At 31.5% G+C, this 26,813-nt stretch overlaps 1 protein-coding gene across 2 annotated transcripts in view; it reads left to right on the top strand.

Annotated features, from left to right (window-relative positions):
• Nucleotides 1–26,813, top strand: part of LOC108911457 (GTPase-activating protein CdGAPr) — a 114,132-nt gene that overhangs the window by 69,938 nt on the left and 17,381 nt on the right. For both annotated transcript variants that reach the window (XM_018716397.1, XM_018716398.2), the window contains 2 exons: nucleotides 16,467–16,656; nucleotides 20,691–20,878. In XM_018716397.1, coding sequence (XP_018571913.1) covers nucleotides 16,467–16,656; nucleotides 20,691–20,878 — 378 coding nt within the window. The remainder of the gene's footprint in view (nucleotides 1–16,466; nucleotides 16,657–20,690; nucleotides 20,879–26,813) is intronic.

Raw genomic sequence — 26,813 nt, forward strand, 5'->3', positions numbered from 1 at the left:
CTCATTGAAATTTAGCTGTGTATACCAAATTTCATTCATTTATCACAACGCGATTGAGAGATATTGCAAAAAAATGATTTCCATTCCTCCCTCTTCAATGGGTCCCTGTGCCCTTAGGAAGCATTTCCGGACCCATGTTCATATGAACTTTTTTACTTAGTTTTGATCATAGAATCGGCCTGTTCAGGGTTGGCAGCTAATTATGAGACACCCTGTATATTTCAACACTCTGAATATGAATGTATTTAGTTATAATTATTACAATTATTTAAATAGTTTTTGTTTAAACAAATTAAAACAAAAATTTTATTTGGAAATAAATTTTTTTTGTTAAGTACAGATAAAATTAAGGAAAAATGGTACTTTAAAATTATAATTTTTGAAAAAAACTAAATTGCAAATTGATAAATGTAATCTAATTGTTTAAAAATAAAAAAAGGTGTTAATTTTAGGAATTTACTGAGACCGTCCTAATCAACCGATTTCAATCTTTCAAAAACCATTTGAAAGGTTGAGTGGTCTTTCCTACGTGAAAAAATTTTCAAGTATCTAGATGCTTTATTTGAGGCTGTGCAACATTTTGAAAATTCGAAATTTCAAAAAATTATTTTGCGAAAACTAACCGATTTTAATGAAATTTAGTGTGTTGTTTTACTATACTCGAAAGTTTTTTTTACCAAAATTAGAATGCCTTAGGAGCAGTTAACATATTTTTAAAGAATTATCCAAAAAACTTGATATTTTGCCTTTTTTTCATCAACTATTTTGCAACATCGGTAATAAATTTAAACATTTTTAACATACAGTATATTGTGCAAAATTCAATTCTAAAACTTTTTTTCCTCTTCAATATTCTTCCAAAATGCATAGGTTCCAAGAAATAAGTAAAAAATTCAGATAAAATAGGTATTTTTTTAAATTTTTTAAAACATTTTTACAATTTTGAAAAGTTTCGGACCTCGCTCAGATCTAGGGATCTACACTTTTATTATGTAAGTTGTACTGAAGGTAATCCAGAAAAAAATTGATTGCCCCCTCTCACATCCACCTCAAAACAGATCCGTCCTGTTCTATAGCGGTTTGAGCTTGGCAGAAGTCAGTGCAGCCAACGTTTTAATAGTTTATAAATACAGTCTACACTGATATAAATATTCAGGTTAATGTAATAATTTTTGCCGGCTGTCTATTACTCTGAGAAAAATGTTTTTATAATAAAATAGAGTTTAGGTGCAACTCTTTTTCCCTTTTCAAAGTATCCTTTAATAGTACAAAGATGTGGTAATGTTAGAGCTGTCGGAGAACTCTGAAAGGTCTGAAATTTCAAATAGTGCAGAGGCGGCCAATTTAATTTCAGAAAGCGTTACTTTAGTTTCAATTTACTTAATTTAATTTCGGCACGTTATTATTTCGGATTCAGCCGAGTTAATTAAATATCGTCAATTCCATTGCAGAAAACTCCAGTTATATTTCAGGAAATATTAATTGATTTTCCCAGGGTAGCAAAATTACATTAGAAATTTACATAATTGGAGCACTTTGACAATTTGTGTCCGTCTAATTGTTGACATTACTAACAGTTTCGAGAGAAGTTACTGATTTCTTTTATAAAACGTTTATCTGACCGCAAATTGTTCTAACCGCTAGCTTGATAACGGTAAGAATGCGATGACAAGAAAACAACGTTTGCAATATCTGTGATTGATGGTGGAAAATATAAGTTGCGTTTGTCCCTTTTATTCATTAAGGCCTACAATGGCCAAACGTTAACCTCAATCCGTGCACAAAAAAATGTTAAGGCCGGCCATCAAATAGCCGTCTTAAAAGGACCTTATGAGCCGTGACGTCATTCGGTGATATTCTGAAAATGAAAGTGGGTTATTTCCTATATAAAGAGACGGTGAAAACGTTCCAAATTTGTGGGTATAAAGGCCCTTCACCGTGATACAGATACATGAGAGATTACAAGCAAGAACGGTCGAGTAAAATATTGGCAATTTCGGAAAAGGAATAAAAGAAAATGAAAATTGGGTGTGTACTGTGTTCACACTGGAACTATACATATACAGAATGCTTTTGAATGGTTTTAATAACATTAATAACAGTGTTAATAAATTTTCAATGTTGATTCTTTCGTATTTTTTATATAAATTCAATACTTTGGATCTCTGAGAGCAAGCGACCTTTGACTTTTAGTTTAAGGATCTGAAGCCACTTGATTTATTACATTCATTCTTTTATATCTGAAATGATTGAAAGAATATAGAAAAAATGTTTTATGAAAAACTACATTACCTAATATTGTAGTCCGCTATACATTAAGTAAAACGCAAAATTTTGTCATAAATGTACAGGGTGTCCATTAAAGAATGGGCCAAACTTTACCACTAGATTCTACGATGTAAATTAATGGGGTAAAGTCATATCAATGTTGCTCATAAAGGCTTTTTGAGATACAGGGTGTTAAAATTGAAATAATAACATGTTCTTTAATAGTTTTTGAGCTAATTTCGTGAAATTTCGAATCCAGGGGATTTTTGGGAAGAGAAGTTCGAATTTATCGACGATTTCGTTTATCTTCTAGAGAGCGCCACAATTGACAATTAGAACCCATTTAAACCGCTAAAACTTTTGTGCCACGGTTATTTTACAGCACTGGACTGGAAAAATCTTTTCCCCCAACTGCTTAAAAAAGTAAGGTATAACTTGCTAATATTTCTAAAGTTTTCAACAAAAAAGGCATTTAAATTTGTAAATATTTCTAATTGTTGTAATTATTACAACTTTAAATTTAGTTTATGTAACAATTTAACTGCAAACAGAATTGACAGATTGAAAAACATACTTTCTGAAAACAATATTCAATGTACCACAGTACGTACCTATATAATCAATCTAAACGACCTAAATATCTAAAAAATAATTAATAATTATTGACTTGCCTTAAAAGATATGTTTTTCAATTTGGAGTTGAAAATAACTTTTAAAACAATTGATTTTGAAACCTGTTGTAAAATGCAAAACGACTAAAGAAATCAGCTGTTTCGCTTCAACGTTCCAACGCTTTGTAGTTCCTTGTTGTGAAATAGGGCGCCGAGTTAACGGGAGTTAAGGGGTAATTTGCTTATTTTTTGAAAGGTCGAGTAATTTTTTTTCCGATTAGGCGGAAAAGCCTAATAAAGACATTAGGCCTTTCGAATACTTGGTTAAAATTAAGGACATTATAACTTAATCGCCCTGTATATATGTGTTTTTAGTAGACGGTAATATACATTATAAAAATATTTACGGTTAATACATTTTACTTTTATTATCTTTTTGTTTTTTATTCAGAATTGTTTATGGAAATTTAAAAAAAAATATCGAAATAAACACGATCTTGAAAAAATACTCAGTAAACATTGTTTGTCACATCTGTGGATTTTACGCCATTATTATATTACTATTAGTATGCTTTAGTCCTGTTACATAATGCAGACTTGTGTTATATGCTGATCGTGATAGTTATGATAATTTTGAACAAAAGAAAATGCAAAAATGAATTGACTCGAAATCTGGAAGATATACAATACGGTGTTCAAATTAATACATTTTTTAACCAATATGTTGTGCGAATCAACTACATTGCTGACTACAGCCCCGTCCAGCATTGAATTACACTTGCAAAGAATAATATGCTTAAATAAATATTATACAGGGTTATTAATAAATGGTGACCAAAAATGAAACCTCGTATTCTTTGGTGAAGTTTAAGGGGCGTCTTTCCTATAAAGTTTTTACCTAGGACGCTTCGTTAAAAAGATACAGGGTATTAAAACTTCAAAAAATATTTTAATTTTTTTAAATAATTAAAAACTAGTGAATGAAATAATTTGAAATTGGGCACATGTATTTATGTAAACATTGTCCAAAATCTGAGGGCTTTTCCTAAAATTTACATGCTCCAGTGACGGAGATACAGGGTATTAGTGGCATATTTTTCTAAATAAAATAGTACGCCATTGCTTTACGGTATCAACCATGATATTTTCAGATTCGTTTTTCAATTTTCTACAAATTACTACTGTCTTTGTTTTTCGAAAAAAGCCTGAGTTTCGAGTAAAACTTAAAAAACGAACTGAGAACACACTTCGATATTCGAATATGTATAATGCTTTTTAAAATTACATAGTGGACTGCGATAGCAACTTTGACACTCTGAGCAGACTCTCCTTAAAATTCACCAAAGAATACGAGGTTTCATTTTTGGTCACCATTTGTGAATCACCCTGTATATGTAATAATTCGTGGCATGTGTATAAAATTAATAAACATTTACAAAATCATTAAAAAAGTTTCCTGTAATATAGTATCTGCAAAAGCTGCAATATAGAGGAATTTTTCTGCAAAATCTAGGAAATAACTTTAACTAAAATACAAAGTATACATTTTTACGGGGTTTTAGTATAATAAATAATAATTCTCAAAGATATCTTCGTTGCTTTCACAAGAACAGCGACATATTTCTGTTGTTATTACTGCCTGATTGATTTATAATTTCACAATATTAGGAACATTAGTTAACTTTTCATCAGTAATTCACATAGCGATTAATCCTAATGATTTTATGTTATCCAGTCGGTTAATCTTTTATAATTATTTACATTGTTGACCTGGCCTTCTGTAGCTTATTTTAAAGGCGAAGTGAATTTATGGTGTTAATTAAATATTCTTAAACATCCGTTCAACGTACTAAGTGAAAACGTAAACATGTCAGTCATTTTTATCGTTATTGTACAGTAATCTATTTTTTGAGTTGATTTATATGCGTACATTGTGTATTGTTTCGTTATTGTTGCTAGAATGGAGAAGGATAATAAACAAAGCTGTCCTCATCTTGTCCTTACCAAAAATGCTGACAGCTTCGTTCTTCATGGGTATAGATTGTATCACTATATCCAAAATTTTTATTTTCTGCTATGAGAATTGAACGTAAATATACCTAGTGCTTTCTAAATTTATTAAAATATTTTAAAATTTTTAAAACAGAGATTTGTTAAGATATTGTCTGAAATTACTGACTTACGGCATAGTTTCCGTCGTTTCTTTATTCTCATTGATGTTTTAATCCGTTTTTGTCCTTAATACTCAGCAATGACGTTCGGTTTTAAAATAAAAAAGATAATAAATTAATTAGTTTTAATTTGTTTTTCTCTGATTTTAGAGCTAGACATATCAAATGATGTTTATTTTATTACTTCTTCTTTTAGTATTTGTAGCCAACAAAGATTCACTGTCTGATGGAATAATCGTGGTCTCTTATTATTTTCCTTCCCTAAAATGCGTACAAGCATTTTATTTTTTTGCCAGCTATCCACTGCATCTATTTTCGGTGAGGTAGCATAAATAGCAACAATTTTATTCAAATTGTTTATAAGCGAAAAACGCACGGTTTTTTAATGCACAATTTGGGAATGTTAATGTCAAAAAAACGAGGATATTTTTTAATAGGTCGCTTAATTACGTCTTTAAGATTACAATGACGCTTTCAGAATCATATTTGGTAGAAAATTAACGCCTGTACAGAGGCTTAAAGTTCATAACTTTTGGAGCCTCCGCTATAAACAAATAGAATTGTGCGAAAACTATTGCACCTACAGCGCCCACTTTTGGCACACTTTTAAAGTATGACAAAACCCTCAACTTGTCATAGGTTTTATAAAATTTTAACAATAAATGCGATAGTTATAAACAAATTAAAAAATGGGCACTTTTCTTGTTTTTTTGCAATAACTTTTTTGTTTATTAACCGATTTTAATTTAACCAGTCTCATTTTGTAGATAATTTTACTCCCTATAAGCTGTCTGTGAGTCACTTTTCGCTAAAATTGATGGTTTTCCCTGCAAAGTGAAAAAACTGTTTTCCTCACTTATTTGTTTAAATAGAAAAGTTAGCTAATAAAATTTTTTGACTCACGAGATGAGAGATGTCTTGTATTATGTTCCTTTAGACAATAATCTCGCGGATAGGATTTTTTTCGAGTTTCTCTTTTATCTTCGCTAATTTCCCTGGTGTGATACGGCGGTGCATTAATATGCGAGACCGCTTAGAATCGGTGACCAGGAACAGAGACGGGAATACGCGATATTAAATTGTGATTTACAATGTCATATCAACCAAATTTTTTTGACGTTTGTGAAGCTAGTTGGTATGTTAGAAAAAATTTGTAAAAAAAAATTTTTGAAAAATTTTATGTTTTTTAACCATGAACGTTTTCGTTGAAGAAACAGAGGCGCTAATACGCGATATTAAATTGTCACCTGCAACTTCAAATTAACCAAATTTTTATTGACGTTTGTGAAGTTTGTGGATATGTTAAAAAAATTTAAAAAAAAGTAATTTTTAAAAAACTTTTTTAATTTTTTTTTAGAATAATTAACGTTATTTGCTAAAGTGTATTACTAAAAAAAAATTTTCACTTAAAAAAATTAATAAAAAGTGAAAAATTACTTATTAAATTGATTTTCAGCAAAAACGACAAAAACATTCCGGGCAGTAAGAAGAAAAATCGCAGCATTTTGAAATTATTTGAGTTTTTTTAGGACACTTGCAGTCAATATCCTTAATTTATTAATTATTTGCAAAGTTATGACAATTTATTATTCAAATATCCCTAATTATACAATTTTTACCTTTTTTCTAATCAACATTTTCACTTCGAAAATTTTTTTTTTTCAAAAATCAGTAATTAAAGAATACCTTGCAGTTTTCAAAACCCTGCTTGCATTTTCTGTACGATCATTATTTGCCAGTCAAAAATAATTTTTTTGCTTTGATCAACGACAACTAAGCGACAAATCATCGTACTAGGATCCGGAACCGCTCAAATTGAAGAGAGTTACATTATGTAAAAGAGCTTTATGGTGAAATAATCAAACAAAATTTTTGAAGTCCATAGACCTTTGAAAAAAAGCAAAAATTTGCAATTTTTTTCGTTGACTTTCTTATGATTACTCAAAAACTGCTGACGCTAAAAAATTTTAAACTCCAGATCCGAAAACTAGACACTTGAAGCTTCAATTCCCTTTTATTTTATTCTCTCTACGACCATTTCCCTCCAAGTTACAGCTCTTTGAAGATCACCCAAATTTTTGAGATTTTTTTAAAGTCCCTTTATTTCTATGCCTAGTGTATAATTTGTGTTTAAAAATATCAAGAAATTGGAACGTTACTGCAAAAAAATGCGCGTTGTCTGCTTTCAACGATCATATGAAAACTATCAAGTTGCATTGTAATTAAATTAATTATAACTTAATTTATTCGTCTTAATGAGAGTCTATAAATAATATGTAACACTCGTTGGTTCTATGCCTATAACGAGCAATTTAACAGCGACAAAAAATGAATTTTCTATTTTACCCGTATTAGTAATTATAATAGACAGTAATTTTAATAAACCGTGTAACAGAATTGGACGCATTGTCTTTATAGTAACAATTAATTATACCTGTAAGTAATGGACTAATTAGTCGCGCTATGTTTGTTATTTTCTTTATAACAGTTATCTGCACACTCGTCCTTGCATTAAGGAGGTATATCGGGTTTACTCAAATGCACAGATGTACTTGAAATTTATATAGCGTATTACCCAGTGCTCCCTCTGTGCGTCATAATTTTTTGAAATTTTTTTTGAATCTAGATTTTGAGATATTGTTGTTGAAAGTTGTTCATTTTAACATAGGTTTATATGGCGAAGATGGACGGTGCGGCTCTTTTTTTGCCCATAACTGAGAAAAAAATGTAGAAATTGTGAAACAAAACTTTTCCATAGATAGTACACAGTATTATCTTATTTTTGATGTAAAACTAATGTAAGTTTTGAACATAGTACAGCTGTATTAATTAGAAACAGAAACCAATAATTGCATTTCTGTCTGACTTGAGGATTAATGTGGCAACGTCGCAATCAGCTGACAGCAAGGAGGGAATACATTTGAAAGACTTGATAAAAACGAAATTGATTTCAAACATATACATTTTTCCTAAATCCCATGTACATTGTTATCAACAATAAATTATCCACAACAGATGATTTTTTGTAATGTTTTTAAAAAACTAGATTAATTAAAAAAGACTAGGAAGCTGTGATATATTTATTGGAATAAAAAATACAGTTGATAAATCCTTTTAATATATTTAATGGTTTATAAAAACATCGTAATCATTACCCAGCAATATTTAGGGTTACATAAAGTTTTCTTTACTTGATTAATATAATTAGTAATACTTGAGATAAAAGCATTTGTACGGAATAACAAAGGAACATAAATATTTCTCAGCAAACTTTATATCTAAAAAATTAGTTATAGTTGCAAAACTTTTGTAACATTACTAAAATAGAGATTAAAAACACGAACAGTGAGTAATAATGTAATTTCTATCACAGAACCTTCAAAATTGCATCCAACATTTTCTTTGACTTGGACGAGAGATGGGCGCGAGTGTCATTTCATTTCTTTAGAACTAAATTAACATAATTCTCGTTGTTTTACCAGTTCACATGATTTACGGATTTTAAATAAAGGATACAAATCTTCGCGAGGATAATACGATATATTTGCTATATATAATAATTATATTGTACATAGTTTACACACAATACATTTTTGAACGCGTACGCATTTTTACCCGAATTTGACGCGCAATATCTCCGATGTCCGAGGTCTGTAGGTTCGCAGTGTGTACAACTGCTAGTCAATTATTAGCGCTGTTGCCACATCTACATAGTCTTTATGCGTTCATTAAATATAATTTAAAACTACTTAAATATGATATTTTTATGTTGTTAATTAGTCAATATGTATGCTATGTGCATATGAGTAGATTTCTTTGCTATATAAATAATGTTGATCGCAAATAATTTCAATAGAATTTAATTTTTTCAAATTGGCAGCGGGCTTTAGTCCCATAAGAAAAACATAGGACCCCCCCCTGCGCTCCTCACTTCCCTCGGACCCCGATATACCTCCTTAAGTTAAGGAGAACTGACTTGTTTCAATTTAATTCAACAATAAAAAAAATAATCAATGTCTCTTTTAATTTTCTTTTTTGTTCCTTCTTTAAAGTTTCGGCCGGAAGTTAATAAAAAGTGCGAACAATTTAAAGTGATTCCCTACGTATTTATGGACCTTTAAACGAAAAGAAAAAAATTGTGTTTTTATTTTTTTTCCTTAAACATTAAGGAAGTTACAAAAATCGAATAACGTACTTTTCGTACTACCGAAAAAAGCTCATTAGCGTGACCCTTAGATTATTTTTTCCCAGGTATCATTTTATCACGCGGCAGTTTCAGAGATACTTGAACTAAAATATTGCAGGCCAATTTCGGGACACCCTGCATATAAATGCGTTCATAGTGAGACATTTGGGATATCTTGTGGGTTCAAAGTGGGTCAAAATAACAAAGCGATTCGGTAAAACCAGGTTGCACCGTAAAAATAACAGTAGAGCAGTTATCTCGATACTAAACGATCACTTTTAATTGCTATCGTATTTTTTAATAAACAAACCGAGCACAGGCCGAGAGATACAGAGACATTTTATTGTGTTTATACGTCTGCATTTGTTTGCTCTGCAGACGCTGCGGTGTTGTTTGGCTTTATTTTGCAACGACTGGGTTTATTTATAGACTTGGGAATAGTTCGAATAGCTTCCTTTTCCTCAACAAATAAGACAAAAGGATACGGCGCAGATGTTCTGTCCGAGGTGCTGGAAGTACATCATTTCCACCGACAAAAAAATAATAATGCTTTAATTTTTTTCCTGGGTGTATATTTCATTGGCACTGACAGTTTAGTCTATCAAATATGTCATGAGGGTGCTAAATGAGGTCTAAAGAGCTAAAGCGTTATTAGTCCCAAAAAGTGATTGTTGAAATTTGAGATTAATTTCAACCTAGGTTTTTCATATTGCCTACTTCCCCGAGCTGCACAAAATGAATGTATATTTGCATATACAGGGTGTTCAGTTTTTCCTGGGCAGGTACCAACTTAATAATTTTTTTAAATGGAAACCTATATTTTTTATGGCATTATCGAATTCTTTATTTATTTATTTATTTTACACATGGCTGTTTCAAAAAACATATCAAAAGTTGACCTGCGATATACAGGGGGCAAAAAAAATCGTGCCAAACCTGATGACTTAAAATTTAAAATATCTCGACTTTTTCAAATAGAACACCCCGTATTTTATGATTTCATTAGATGCCTTTCTGTAGACCCTACAATTTATTAATAGCTTTCCCTATATCTAAGGTGCGTAGTTTTTGCAAGAAAAAAACATTTTTATGTTAAATATCGGATTTGCGTCCGTTCCTTTGTCGGGAAAAATATTGTAAGGGTATTTATTTTTATTAAATTTATTAGTTGCCTAGCTACACTATTTAAAATAAAAATTAATAACTGAAAAATTTAGATATTTGAGTTTAATAANTGCCCTGGGGTTTTCAAAAACATAAACGAGTATGGCATATTACTCACAAATTCACAAATCATTAAACAAATATATTCAAGCTAGCACACAGATATAATCGACCTTATTCGGGCGCTGGCCAAGCACCACTGTCTCAAAGAACACCCTCTCTGTTTCGGCATCCTGAGCTACATCTTTGTATATACCCATAAATTACATTATTCAAGGGCACATAAATACTTGGCTGGCGCATTCCGTGTATACAGCAGAGGTTTTATTCAAAGCAACAACGATAGTTTCATTTCATAATAAAATATATACTGATTCGTATTATTACAATACGTTATAAATAAACAAGTGTTACAGTCCGGATACTTTTGAAAATTTTTAACGATGTTCACAAAAAAACTCGCATTCCTTACTAATTTTTTATTTTAATTTGCTCTCACTAATTTAATCTACCTACTAAACATTAAGAACTCAAATCAATCACGCAATTGTAGTAGAAATGATAAGGGTGGCACTAAAACGTATTATTATCAATAGAAAACCATTTTTTAAATAATTTTTTGAGTAATTTATACAAAAAATTTTTGGGAGTCCATTATTTTACCTTCCGCGGTCCGGATCTGGACCGCGGTCCGCCAGTTGCCGACCCTTGGTTTAGACTATCAAATGTGTCATGAGGGTGCTAAATGAGGTCTAAAGGGCTAAAGCGTTTTTAGTCCCTTGAGTGATTGTTGAAATTTGAGATTAACTTCAACCTAGGTTTTTCGTATTTTTTTATGTTTACAATATCCTCATCAAAAATGTTATACAGCGTGTACACCTAATGCGCGTAAGTCCAATATATAGGTTAATAAAAGATATAACTTAATTTGTTTTTCTACAGAGTTGCCTACTTTCCCGAGCTGCACAAAATGAAAATATATTTGCATATACAGGGTGTTCAGTTTTTCCTGGGCAGGTACCAACTTAATTTTTTTAAATGGTAACCTATATTTTTTATGGCATTATCGAATTCTACGTGAAAAATTAACGGGACTTTGTGTTATGATCCCTATTAAAATATTGATAGTTTTCGAGATAATTGACTTTTCATTTTTTTTTCTTATGTTTCGTCACTTCTAGTAGTTGACATAATTATGATTATATGACAGCCAGAAATTATTTTTTTTTCAGGAACTGTGGAGTGAAGATGGCTCTTTCAAAAAACGTATCAAAAGTTGAGCTGCGATATACAGGGGGCAAAAAAATCGTGCCAAACCTGATAATTTAAAATTTGAAAAATCTCGACTTTTTCACATAGAACATCCTGTGTTTTATGATATCATTAGATGCCTTTCTGTAGACCCTACAATGTTTTAATAGCTTTCCCTATACCTAAGTTACGTAATTTTTGCAAAAAAAAAACATTTTTATGTAAAATACAGGATTTGCGCCCGTTCCTTTGTCGAGAAAAATATTGTAAGGGTATTTATTTTTATTAAATTTATTAGTTGTCTAACCAGACTATTTAAAATAAAAATTAATAACTGAAAAATCTAGATATTTGAATTTAATAAATAAGTCTTTATAGAAAGTTACCATTTATTGTTTAACGTTTGCTAGCAGTACGTATTTATAAAGCAAATAATCCAAATTTGCAGAGATTCCCACTGTTTTGAAAATGTGAAGGAAAGGTTTGAATGAACAGCAAATGCGAATTATGAGAAAACTACCAGGAGACATGAAAGTAACAATGATAGTATTTAGTTTAAAGTTGTGGCGTCTGCTGTTGAAAATCCAAATATTAGTGCCAGGAAATTAGTAGTAACCTTGGAGTTTTCAAAAGCTTGACAAATAGAATATTGAAGAAGAAGTTTCCTCCGTATCATATTGAAAATCAAACACTGTTACCGTAGTTAGGAAAATTATTAGTGAAATTGTAGTTTAAAAAATTTGGATGAATAGAATTTTGAAAAAAGAATACTCATAGTCGCAAGCTAACTTAAAATAAATACCCTTGCAATATTTTTCCCGACAAAGGAACGGGCGCAAATTCAGTATTTTACATAAAAATGTTTTTTTTTTGCAAAAACTACGCAACTTGGGTATAGGGCAAACTATTAAAAAATTGTAGGGTCTACAGAAAGGCATCTAATGAAATCATAAAACACAGGATGTTCTATTTGAAAAAAGTCGAGATTTTTCAAAGTTTAAATTATCAAGTTTGGCACGATTTTTTTGCCCCCTGTATATCGCAGGTCAACTTTTGATACGTTTTTTGAAAGAGCCATCTTCACTCTACAGTTCCTGAAAAAAAAAATAATTTCTAGCTGTCATACAAACATAATTATACTATTAGAAGTGACAAAACATAAGAAAAAAAATTAAACGTCGATTATCTCGAAAACTATCAAAATTTTAATAGGGATCATAACACAAAGTCCCGTTAATTTTTCACGTAGAATTCGATTATGCCATAAAAAATATAGGTTTCCATTTAAAAAAATGAAGTTGGTACCTGCCCAGGAAAAACTGATCACCCTGTATATGCAAATATATTTTGGCAACTCTGTAGAAAAAAAATTAAGTTATTTCTTTTGTTAACCTAGATATTGGACAGCGCACTAGGTGGACACGGTATAGATCAAGGGATTAAAGTAGATATTTTATACCGAGGCCGAAATTTGTTGTAACTCTCTTGTTCAATCTCGATAATTAAAAGTAACGCTTTAATTTTGGAAAATAATACCTAAAATAGGATGAGGTTAAAGTGTATCTTTTTTTAAATAATAAAAGCTGCAAAAAATGACATTTTTTTGTATTTTTTATAATATCTCGAATAATGATGGAATTGTCTTACCCTCAATAGGACTTTTGTAGAGAATAAAAAAAACCTCTAAAATAGACCTTTTTTCAAAAATTCATAACCGTCAAAGTTGAAGCTGGAAAAACAATACTGCAGAAAATGACAAATAATATGTAGTTTAATCGTGTCCAAGTTGGTTTCTATCCGATTTATCAAAAATGGTTCAATTTAAATTCTGAAAACGGCTTCTGAAAGTAGCCGACAAAATCTCCAATTTGTATATCTCGGATTTTGCCTGGGTGATGGGAAATATATGCCAAAAATGCCATTGAAAGTCACCCGAAACGATCGAAAGTACGCTCGAGCCAGAGTCGGGTAGCGCTAGTGGGGGAAGCAGCGAGCGGAGGACCAAAAAATATTATTTTTTTTAGTTTTTATTGTTTAAAAAAAATTGTTCACGACTTTGCTGGGGTAATCACTTGGGTTTTCATTTACTGAGTATTTTTCAAAAGGTAATACATGAAATTTGCTGTAATATTTAAGTGTGCCAAAAAACCTCTATTGGTTGGCCTTTTAATTCTGAGATCAAAATTTGTTGTAAATTGAACATTTCAGTTCCTTAATAAGCACTTTATTCCTTTGGTATACCGGGTGGGGCATTTATCTTGAGACATTAGAGATATTATTATCTCGGTTAGATTCGATTATTTCGAATAAAGTTTCAGACAAAAATTGTAGGACCCTTGGGGGGGCCATTGAAAGGCCCATATTACAATATTGTAGATTCTTGTTTTTTATGGCCAAAATATGGGTTAAATTGAAAAAATAATAAGAACAAACAGTATTTTTTTCGTTTTTCAATCGAAATCCGTGGTAAAAATGGGTGTTTCCATTTAAAAGAATCAACTTCCGGTCTAAAAACACCACTTCCGGTGTAGACCGGAAGTCGTAATATGGACCTTTCAATGGCTCTCTCGGTGCCCTACAATTTTCGTCTGAAACTTTTTTCGAAATAATCGAGTCCAACCGAGATATTATTTTGCCTCAAGATAAATGCCCCACCCGGTATATTATGCTATCATTTCTCACAACTTTAGTTCTGGAAAATTGTGAAGGGACTAATCTTGAGCGAAATTTGTTGAAAAATGAAAGTTCATTACTATTATCTCTAACTACTATCTTTATACTGTTATCTCTTAACATCTTTAGTTCTAGAAAATAGTTAAATGTCAAATTTGTTGAAAGTTTGTTCATTTTAGTCCCGTATTAGGTATAAGGTGTAATATAAAGATGCACTTTCAGTTCTTTAGTGCATATATGTTATATTATTAATTGTCACACTTAAGTTTTGGAAATCAAGACTAAAATAGTAAGGGATATATTTTAATCCTGCACTTTAGTTCCTTAGTATGTATATAAATAATACACTTTAGTCCTTCAGGGTATAGTATCATTGTTTTTCACACTTTAGTTTTGGAAAATGGTAAAATGAGAAATAATAAGGGACTAAGGTGTAGGTATCTTTTAATCCTGAAAGTGAAATTTGTTATAAACCACAATAGGCATAATATAAAAATCCACTTTAGTCCTATGGTATATATTATTTGTCATATTTTAGTTTTGAAAATAATTATTAAAATAGTAAAGGATTAAAGTGTATATCTTTGTCCTGCACTTAAGTTTCTTAGTAGGTAATAAAGATACACTTTAGTCCTTTAGTGAATATTATAGTATTGTATTTCACACTTTAGTTTTGAAAATAATTATTAAAATGTAAAGGACTAAAATTTATCCTGCACTTTAGTTCCTTAGTAGGTAATAAAGATACACTTTAGTCCTTTAGTGAATATTATAGTATTTCTCACACTTTAGTTTTGGAAAATAGTAAAATGACAAATAATAAGGGACTGAAAGTGACATTTGTTTTAAACCGCAACAGGTATAATATAAAAATCCACTTTAGTGCTGTAGTATACCTATATCATACTATTATTTATATGCACTTTAGTCTATATTATACCATTTTTTCTCCCCCTTAGTCTTGGAAAATAATAACTAAAATAATAAGGGACTAAAGTATATTCTGCTATAACGAGAGCGAAATATGTTATGAAATATACATTCTGTTGACTTGGTAGGTAAAAGTGAATATATAACTTTACGCACTTTATGTGCCATAATAGATCTGTCGAATTACCTAGACTACCAATCGATTAGTTCGTAGGACCGAAAGTGACTTTTTACTCCCTGATATTAGGGACTAAAGCGTTACTATTTTTTCATGGGGTTCTAAAAATTTTATTAGGCTGGAATTAAATTAACGTCCGAAGCAATCGGCTTGAGACTTCGGCTGAAAAAGGGCGATATTGATATGTTCCGAACTGTCCCTATCCATCATCTGAGGCTTAGAGGGATATCAGCGAAAATGAAATCCACGATTGATCGGTTCGTCTTCGTACGAGGCCGTACTTCCAAAGATGGAGTGCGGGATAAACGTCAGCTTGAAAAATAAATGACGGTTTGTGGTTTTTTATGCGTTCGGATGTTTACCTTGCGATACGGTTTGGTAATGTATTACCTTCTTCGTCAGCTCGACCCAAGACACGCCAGTGTTTTTGTAAGACTTATTTTAAATTCGATAAGAAAATCGTGTTCTTACATTTTTCGTTTTCGGACGAGTATTAAGTTCGATTGGCCAAACGTGCCTTGGCAGCGATGCAGTGGCGACTCTTGACGTCCATGCCAGGGAGGGCGGAAAAATTTAGGTACAAAGTATTTGGTATTTCTGGCACCATTGATTTTTGCAAGTGCTACAAACAATTTAAATTTTTATAGTTGTTTAAAGAACACAAGAAACAATATCTATGTAACAAAATTTTACACCACAACTGAACAAATTACGGTTATTAAGAAAAAAAAAAGTGGCGAATAGCTATTATTTGGTTACGGTGCGGTCAGACTAAACAAAGCCCAAACTGCATAATAATAATAAATATGTGCTACTCCCACTCCGTCTTCCACTACTGCTTGACGGTAACCATGACCACCACTGTAAACACTACACATTTAGAGACGAGCTGCGAATTTCGCAGTGTTGAAATAAATAATCCATCACCCTGTATATTTGTGTTTTCTTTCCGTGTTACAATATTTTTTTATAATTTTGCCTTTTCATACGCTCTATTGTACCCTCGACGTTGATTAACGCCCTTTTCTTTGCAGGCATTATGCACTGAGGTGTACGACATGCAGATCAGCGAGGCGGCGGGCGGGGCGCCGGCCCCTGGGGCAGAGCCCTGCCGGTTCCCCAAACTGGAGGAGTGCGCCCACTTCCACTACGAGAGGGTCCAGCTGCCCCAGCTCACCGTCACCCTCCAGACCAACATGGACCAGTCGCTGCTGTCGCAACACAGTGAGTGGTTTCTTTTGCAGTATTCTTAATCTGGTGTAAAAAAAAAACCCGTCTGGGAAAGTACGAAGGGACGTCATTAAAATGCAGGGATTGTTTAGTTGTCACAATAATGCATATACACTGAAAGAAAGAGTATTTGGACCAAATGAGCAGATAGTTTTAAATTGAATTATTTGCCGTAAATGTTATTTCGTTCTATTCAAATATACATCTATACTTTCGTCAAACTATGTGAAATATTTGCTGTAGTCTATAATTTTTCTTAGAATTTATATTATTTGTAAACATATACAGGTTCGGAAAGTTCCCATGGTACATCGGCCGTTACGTGAGAGCGATAAAGTAAGTCATAGAAATCCGTGCGATAGACAAGGATGGTTACATTGAAGACGTTTCATAATCTGAATAGTCACTCCCACTTCTAACCCGAAACGGGCGGTGAATATTCAGATTATGAAACGTCTTCACTATAGCCATCCTTATCTATCGCACGGATTTCTTTACTTTGTCGCTCTCATGTAAAGGCAGATGAACCATGTGGATTTTCCAGCCCTGTATAATTTAATTAAAATATTTTATAGTTTTGAAATATATTATTTCGGACTTTGGCTACAATATCTCTTACAGTTCACCATAAACTGCAAACATATTTGTTTCAAAACTACCACTTCCTTAGAATATATACAGGGTGAGTCATTAATAATGGTACACAGCTCAATGGCAAATTGTCAACGTCAAAATATAGCGATTGAGCCAAATATGCCTTAATAAATTGTTGCTCCAGGGTGTTAAAGTTGAAAACATATTTACGATATTTTGCTATATTTTAAGTATGTATGAACCGATTGTTTAAAAAATTTGTAGTTTTACGTTTTTTTGAGGTGGCAAATACGAATATGCAAATAGTGTTGGGGTCACGTCTAGGGGGCGCTAGTTGTATTGTCCTGTCAATGTAAAAATATGTCTAACTTTTTATATTTTGCAATTTTAAATTTTTTAACTAGAAATTGTTGAACTACGTTTAATACTAAGTAAAAAAGGTATGCTTGTTACAAATCGATAAACTCGACTGTTTTCGAGATACAGACATTTTAAGTTTTAGAGGTTCGACGGGAATTAAATTAGAAATTTAATACAAAATTGAATAGTTTTGGTCAAATGATTATATAAACATTTATCAGTAGTAAAAAATATTTTGTTATTTTGTTTCAAACTCACAACGCCTAGTACAACAGCCAGGATCGTTCGTAAGTTTAACCAACCAGCCATAGGTCAGTTTGGGACCTATTGATAGTCCTCAATCCTCATCATTATGTGGTTACAACTATCCAGCTGCTTTAGTATCGTTACCACGAGGAGATGTGTATACACAGAGCGTAAGTGCTCGCTCCAACTATCGTGCTACTTCCCACCTACGCCATTCTGTGACCTACAATTTTCTTTCAAAAAAAAATATAAGTTTGATTATGATATGCTACATTTGTCTTGAATAATTCCTACAAGTTTATGATGAACTGTAAGAGATATTGTAGTTAAAGTCTGAGGTAATAAATTTCAAAACTATAAAAGATTTGAATTAAATTATACAGGGTGGTCCCGAGGTAATGGGCCAAAATTCATGGGTAGATTCCCGAAGCAAAAATATTGCGATTCAGCCGAACTTACTTTAGTCCAAAAGTTGATAGTTAAAGAGATGCAGGGTGTTAAATGTAAAATATTATTTTAGTTTATTTCCATTTATTTCTTAATAAATGCAATAACAGATAGATAATGTGTAGATAACACAAACTTTTGGGGTGTGGGGTTCTTTGGATAGATGAATTGGTTATAGTTCATAGAGGGCGCCAGATGCCGTAGATTGAAGGTGTTGGAAACGACATAACTTTTTTGTATCTCATCTTTGGTATCAAATTCTTATTTTCCAACTTTTTTTACACAAAAAAGGTAGACTTTATGAAAGTAGCTGTTTCGCACCGTTTCCAATATATTTGGCTTTGAAACTTCCAATGCTAATAGTTGAAATAATTAAAATAATTTAGAAATGTCAAAAACAAAGGTTTATTTAGAATTAAATATTGTAATGCACAGTAAAATAGTAAACATTAGTAAAAAATATGCCTTTTTGACAATAATTGCTCAAAATGTCCACCTCTAACTTCAATACATTTATCAACACGTTTATTAAAAGATTGTCTTATTTTAAAGTATAAATCCTTAATGCGAAATGACTTTGCAGCATTTAAAACCTGCTACTAAAGTTCTTCTCAAGTGTTTATAGTTTCTCCATAAACAACTGATTTCATGTAACTCCAAAAACGAAAACCTCGGCATTCTATCTCACATTTATGTATACGAGTATACAATTTAATTTGTAAGCTAAGATGTAATTTTAATTAGATACGAATAATACTTAATAGAAATTAGCATACAAATGACAGCAATAAGACAAGTGGAAGACGTCAATTATTTGATTTTCGTCCAAATCCTACTTAAGAAACTTTACCGCTAAATTAATAATACCTGTAGGTACTTAATTGTAATTTAATGCAACAGCATTGGAAGTTTCAAAGCCAAATATCTCGAAAACGGTGCGAGATAGCTACTTTAATAAAGTATACCTTTTTTGTGTAAAAAAAGTTGAAAAATAAGAATTTGTTACCAAAGATGAGATACCTTAAAGTACAAAAAAGTTATGTCGTTTTTAACACATTCAATCTACTGCAGCTAGCGCCCTCTATGAACTTTAACCAAAATGTGAACAGATTTCAATTCCTCTACTAAAAGAACTCCAATCCACCAAATTTTGTGAGGATATTTACATTTGTTAAGGAATAAATTAAAAAAAAAACTGAAATAATATTTTACATTTAACACCCTGTATCTCTTTAACTATTAACTTTTGGACTAAGGTAAGTTCGGCTAAATCGCAATATTTTTGCCCATTACCTCGGGACCACCCTGTATATATTTACAAATAAGATACATTCTAAGAAAAATTATAGATTACAGCAAATATTTCACAAAGTTTGACGAAAGTATCTAGATTTGAATATTTCCATTTAAATAATTCCATTTAAAACTATCTGCTCGTTTGATCCAAATACTTTATTTTCACTGTGCATACTCCTAATAAAAAAACTATTTGGTGCAGTTTTAACCGACTCCAATGGGATCATTTGGCATATATTTTTCTAATTCATATTCAGAAAGTATGCATCACAGTTAGTTAATACGCAAAAAATTTGATTATTTTTCCAACAATTCCTCCGTAAAAATAATGAAAACGGAGGGCGGGAAAACGCACAGAAGCCATGTTGTGACGTCATACCACTCATTAGCGGCTAGCCCACATACTTGGCTAGGTACCACATACATCATATTATATCTCTAGCTGTGAAATTAATATCAACTAATTCTTCAGCAAACAGTGTGCAAAAAAATACTGGATATATTTCAAGACTAAAGCGCCTTTTAATCCCGGGACTGATTGATAGAAATTTCCAAATGCACTTTGTCCCTTGTCATTAGATCAAATTTATTAATACAACGCTGGAACTTATATAAAAATATAAAGGATTGTTTCTACTGACCGCTATTTAATATTTTCAACCTTGATAGTTATTTATAGCGGCTTATTTTTGTCACAGAAATTTTTGGCAAGCAACTAGAAAAAATATTTTCTGTAGATATTAGTAGACTAAGCGACTCCCGGCCCAAAATATTATGATACAAATTAAGTTAATCTTTTACTCGTAAGTTTTTGTAATAGAAAACTATGTAGGTATTTAAAAAAATATATTGCTATTTTTTGATTCTTAGTTTACATTTTTAAATACCAATTTGTCATTTTGAAGTAGAATCTATTCGAGAAATCGTTTTTATTGTAAGTGATGTTAAAAGTTAATCGGCGTCTAATATTGTCTTCATTGTTTTCTTCTCTAAATTCCTGAGAAGATATTCTGCGAGTTGATTCCTTACATTGAATGGAGCTATACCGGCACCACAGATGTGTATCCGTTTTTTTATTGTTACAGCCAATGAGGAAGATGACACCGAATGGTTCATGGTGCAGGTGACCTCGGCTGACGCCTGCTGGTTAGTCCAGAGGAATTTTGAAAATTTTAAGATGTTGGACGAACAGCTGCACCAGTGCATATTTGACAGGAAGATCTCCCAGTTGCCGGACCTGGCTAGTCAGTCGCCGAATGATGAGGATTTAGAGGTAAGTTTGTAAAATTACGTTCGTAGGTATCAGAAAAACGATTGGAAATTGGATATACGGGGTGTCCCAGTTTTAAGTGCCTTAAATGAAACGGGTAATAGAAAAATTTATAGCAGAAAGTTTCATATAAATAAATATCCGGAAACCTTTAATAAAAGAGGTGCAAGATAAGAAAGTTACAATAAAAAGAGTTGTTTTTTTATCTTCCAGTTTTCAGATATTAAAACCATATTTTGCCATAAAATTAATCAATCACATTCAGCAAAAAAATGGTATGGTACTCGATGAAATTAAAGAAAATGTAATTTTTGTATGAATTCTGAACAAAAATTATTTTTTCGTATGTCGCTGTTGCGTCTGAAATAAGATTTTTAAGGTTTGTTTTTCTTTTTAATGTAAGAACGTTTCGTTTCTGGGGGCAAATACAAAGTTGGGCTTCTAAAACTACAATTAGATAGTAATAAATATTTTGATATAGATAGACGATGGAAATAACAATGAATAATTTTAACCACTCAAGTCAGTTTGAAATCTCGAAAACCACTTTCTAGAGAAACTTGATGTTTGGGTCAAAACACAATCAAGTCCAACCAAATTACACTTAGAAAAAAAGGGGTAGAAATGGTATTATTGCGATTTTCGGCGAAAATTGACGTAAAAAGTATCCAATACAAAAGTTGTAGATCATAAAAAAATGTATAACTTTTGTAGAGGTCACTTTTTAATATAACCTCAATATTTCCGAGAAAAATGCGAAAAATCTTTTTCATTTTTGTTTTTCGATTTTATTTTTTACTTCCGCAAAAATAATTTAATTTTGATGGTTGTTGGTAAAAATACCTATACTTTTCTGTTTATTAAATAACCACAATTTTTTTAGATAAAAAAATCAAGAAGTTTCCGAGATATTCATTTTTCCGGTCCAAAACACTTTTCCGGTTAAACAATGAAACAGTTTCTTTTGAATTTTTTTCGTTACAATTGAATGATGTAATCAGTTTTTACATTTTTCTTTTAATTTAAACAAATTTTCAACAATTACTGAAAAATTCATTGCTGCAAGAATAATTTTTTGTTTTTCTTTTCATTTTTGAGCATGGTTTTCAATTGTGATTATACATTTTTTTATTTTACCAAAAATTATATGTCAAAACGAAAAAAATGAGCACCGGCGCCGGCGGAACTCTGTACCATGATTTTTCTTAGAATGTTTTTTGAAAAAAAAAGTGTCGGACCAGAAAAAATGAGTATCTCGGGAACATCTTGATTTTTTTATCTAAAAAAATTGTGGTTATTTACGACAGAAATGTATACTTTCACCAAGTTTCGTCAAAATTAAATTATTTTTTCGGAAATAAATAATAAAAAACGAAAAACAAAAAAGAACACGATTCTTCGCATTTATCTCGGAAATTTTAAGGTTAGTTAAAAAAGTGACTTCTACAGAAGTTGTAGATTTTTTCATGATCTACAATTTTTATATTGGATTCTTCTAATGAAAGTCCCATTTCCGTAGTTTTCAATAAATACATCGTCATTCACCTTTTTTATTGATATGGTAAACAAAAAAAATGCTCTTTGTTGAAATATATTTTGTATATTATAATTGGTACGACGTACGCCTTCATGTGTACCGCCCTGTATGTTGCCGCATCGCCTACCGATAGACGTAACTGGAAATAACAGGTTTCTCGTATCTTCTAATTAGCAATAATCCTATTCATTGATTTTAATTCCCTTTGTGTGCGAGGGGAGAGGGCGGGCGACGAGAATTGCATTATGGGTCAGAGACCCTTTATGGCGAATGGAACTGTCAAGGCTAATCGGAAGGAAGCCCCGAAATGTATATAAATGACTCAATAAAAAGACCGTTGATCGGGGATTAAGATAGAGTCAAGTAGTTAGGGAAAGTGGTGTTGGGCATTTGCCCGAGTCTAGCTGGTGCCTATTTAAAAATATATGATCTTATGATTTTTTTTAAAGATTGCTTTAAAATTATTCATTTTCCACTTCTCTATTTGCTTATTTCTCCTTGGATACTAAAAGCTGTTGAATATATCCAAAAAACAGGGTTAAAAGGAACTATGCCGTTCAAGCAATTTTATTGCATGTATGCAATGGGTCATTTTAGATGAAAAAACCACGGAGTGCTATTAAATTAGAGGGTGGTGTAGTGATTGTCTTATTAGCTGTAGTGATGGTCTTATTACTTATCTTCATATAACGAGCGTTCAAATAAAAACGTGGTCGAAGTTGGCTCTGACACATTGGACGTAGGGAGTAGCTTATAGCGACCAACTTAACCTCATTTCTCAACGAGCTGTATAGCAGCTGTCAGTTTCAATAACGTTAATGACTATATAACTTTATTTTAAAGAATAATCGTGATAACAATAACAAACAATTAAAGGAGCTGCGGAAAGTGTCCCCCTCCTTGTTATAACAATAAATTAAAGCAGCTGCTGAAAGTGTCCCCCTCCTTGTTCCAAGCACTTTTCACACCTGTTCCTCAAAGAATTAAAGACATTTTCTAAGATGCTCGGGGTATTGTTAATTTCACGAATCTTGTCTATAAGTCGAGCCTGCAGATGGTTTAAATCAGGAATAGGCAGTTCAAAAATAGTGTTTTTAAGGTAAGGCCACAAAAAGAAATCACACGGCGTAATATCACATGACCTCGGTGGAAATTCATGTTCAGCATTGAGACTTATTAGTCGATTTTGGAAAACTTCCCTCAACATATTCATCGTCTCGCCTGCCGTATGTGCCCTTGCGCCATCTTGTTGAAAGTAAAAGTTTGTAATTTCGTTTTCTTCCAGCTGGTTAACAAAAGGAGCGATAATTTCTTCTCTATACCTTTGCGCAGTAAGAGTACCATTAAAAAAAATAGGTCCATAAATCCTCCTTCGATTGAGAGCACACCAAACTCCAATTTTTTGAGCGTGTAGAGGGCCCTCGACAAAAAAGTTATCTGGTTTTTCAGAAGACCACATTCTCATATTCTGTGAGTTTACGTAACCACTTAAATGAAACCAGGCTTCATCAGAAAAAAAGGTGATATTATGAAGTTCACCGTAGTTGTTTAAAAACCATTCACAAAATACAGCCCGTCGCGGAAAATCAACTTCATGAAGTTCTTGCTGACAAGTTAAACGATAGGAGAACAAACGCAAATCTTTTTTTAACACTGTGTGGCAGGTACCGACTGATACTCCCACCATTTGTGATAAAACACGTACAGAAGTTCTTGGCGCATTTTCCATTATTTGTTGGACATTTTCTTTTAATTCTTCAGTCCGCTTTTTAGGTCGGCCGCTTCCTTCTTTTCTTGTTACACTGCCCGTTTCACGAAAAACATTAACACAACGCTGAACTGCACTTTGAAAAATTTTGTACTCAACAACGCCGGGAAATTGATTTTGAAATTCTATGAAACATTCCTCAATAGAATACTTCCATATTCCATCAATCTTGCGTCCATTTCTAAAGTAGGATAAACACTTCTATGATAAACACTTTTTGTTCTTGAGAAAACACCATTTTAAACGCTTTTTAAAACGAAAATATTCAAATTGATAGCGGCGATATAGCGCTTTGACAGATGACGTTTAAGTTCATTTGCTGTACGCTACGCCCTATGTCCAAATTTTCAGAACCAACGTGACCACGTTTTTATTTGAACGCTCGATATAAGATTTATTTATTATCAGATCAGCTAAGGAAAGTGAGTGACAAAAAAAACAAGATTTTGTATTAGCAGAAAAATAAAACATACAAATATTTTGAGGCCTCATCCTTTTCGAATTCAATTATATTATCAAGAATTTAAAATGTATTATTTATGTTGCGAGATAGGGGGGAAAATGCACCCCTTTCAATTTTTTAATTATAGCTCAAAAACGAAGCAAAATCTCGCTATAGTTCATAGGAAAAATTATTTAGGGAATTGAATTTCCCATGGAAATAGCTTATTTAAAAAATTTAAAAGGAAAATTTTATGCAAAAAAATCATTAATAAACAATTTGAAAAAGCAAAAAATTCGATTTTGCCTCTAGTTTTTTTTTCAGTAAAGATAGGTATAGGCATTGCTTCATAGAAAAAAAAAAAGTAGATAAAATTTCCTTCAAAACAAGAGGTTGTAAAGTATTTGTTGGATGAAAATTGACTGATCTATGGCCGCTGAAACTTAGCCAATTTTTCGATTTTCGTTTACCTTTCGTTTACCCTTAGGTATACGTTTTAATTCTCATTTTTTGCAAAAAAGGAAGGAAATAAGACGTTCAAGGATTTTCATCACATGACTTGTCAATAAAAATGAAAAAACCGCAGCTATTAAATTAGAGGGTTGAAATTGAAGATAGGGGTGAACATGCACTTTTGCAGTTTTTTAAATATAGCACAAAAACGAAGCAAAATTTCGGTATAGTTCATAGGAAAAATTTTGTAGAGAATTGAATTTCTCATCGAAATGGCTTATTTAAAAAATGTAAAAGGAAAATTTTATGCAAAAAATCGTTAATAAACAATTTTAAAGAAAGCAAAAAATAAGATTTTTTTATTTTTTTTACTTTTTTAATAAAATAATTTAGTAAAAACTTGAGAATTTAAGTACAATAAAGTTTATTAATAATGTATATACAGTGTGTCCACGGATGGAGTTGACAAGAGGAGAAACTCTTTTGTTTTTGACTTTATCGAAAAATGTCACTCTTTATAAAAAGTTCTGCCCCTCGAAAAAATGAGACTGTCATACAAACATCTTAGATTAGATATACAGGGTGCTCATAAATTAAAAAAACACGAAAATACTCAAGAGAGAAGTACCATTATTTATTATTTTACACAACATTTTTATAAAACAAATCTGTTTATAACCTCAAATAATGTCCTAATACAAATTTTAAAATCAAAATTTCAATTTTTGAGGTGGGAAGTAGCTATACATATAGAGTAAAAGTCAGAATTGAAATTTTGATTTTAAAATTTGTATTAGGACATTATTTGAGGTTATAAACAGATTTGTTTTATAAAAATGTTGTGTAAAATAATAAATAATGGTACTTCTCTCTTGAGTATTTTCGTGTTTTTTTAATTTATGAGCACCCTGTATATCTAATCTAAGATGTTTGTATGACAGTCTCATTTTTTCGAGGGGCAGAACTTTTTATAAAGAGTGACATTTTTCGATAAAGTCAAAAACAAAAGAGTTTCTCCTCTTGTCAACTCCATCCGTGGACACACTGTATATACATTATTAATAAACTTTATTGTACTTAAATTCTCAAGTTTTTACTTAATTATTTTATTAAAAAAGTAAAAAAAAATCAAAAAATCTTATTTTTTGCATTCTTTAAAATTGTTTGCGATTTTTTACATAAAATTTTCCTTTTACATTTTTTGAGCCATTTCGATGAGAAATTCAATTCTCTACAAAATTTTTCCTATGAACTATACCGAAATTTTGCTTCGCTTTTGTACTATATTTAAAAATCTGCAAAAGTGCAAAAAATGAGAATGAATACGTATAAGGGTAAACGCGACGAAAATCGAAAAATTTGCTGAAGTTTGAGCGGCCATATCAGTCAATTTTCATCCAAAAATACTTTACAACCTCTTGTTTTGAATGAAATTTTATCTAATTTTTTTTCTATGAAACAATGCCTATACCTATCTTTACTGAAAAAAAAACTAGAGGCAAAAAAGTAAAAAAAATCAGAAAATCGAATTTTTTGCTTTTTTTCAAATTGTTTTGTAACGATTACTTTGCATAAACTGTTCCTTTTAATTTTTTAAATAAGCTATTTCGATGGAAACTTCAATTCTCTAAATAATTTTTCCTGTGAACTATAGCGACATTTTGCTTCGTTTTCGAGCTAAAATTAAAAAACTGAAAGGGGTGCATATTCACCCCTATCTCCAATTTCCACCCTCTAA

This window comes from Anoplophora glabripennis, unplaced genomic scaffold, assembly GCF_000390285.2.
Source record: "Anoplophora glabripennis isolate ALB-LARVAE unplaced genomic scaffold, Agla_2.0 scaffold642, whole genome shotgun sequence".
NCBI lineage: Eukaryota > Metazoa > Arthropoda > Insecta > Coleoptera > Cerambycidae > Anoplophora > Anoplophora glabripennis.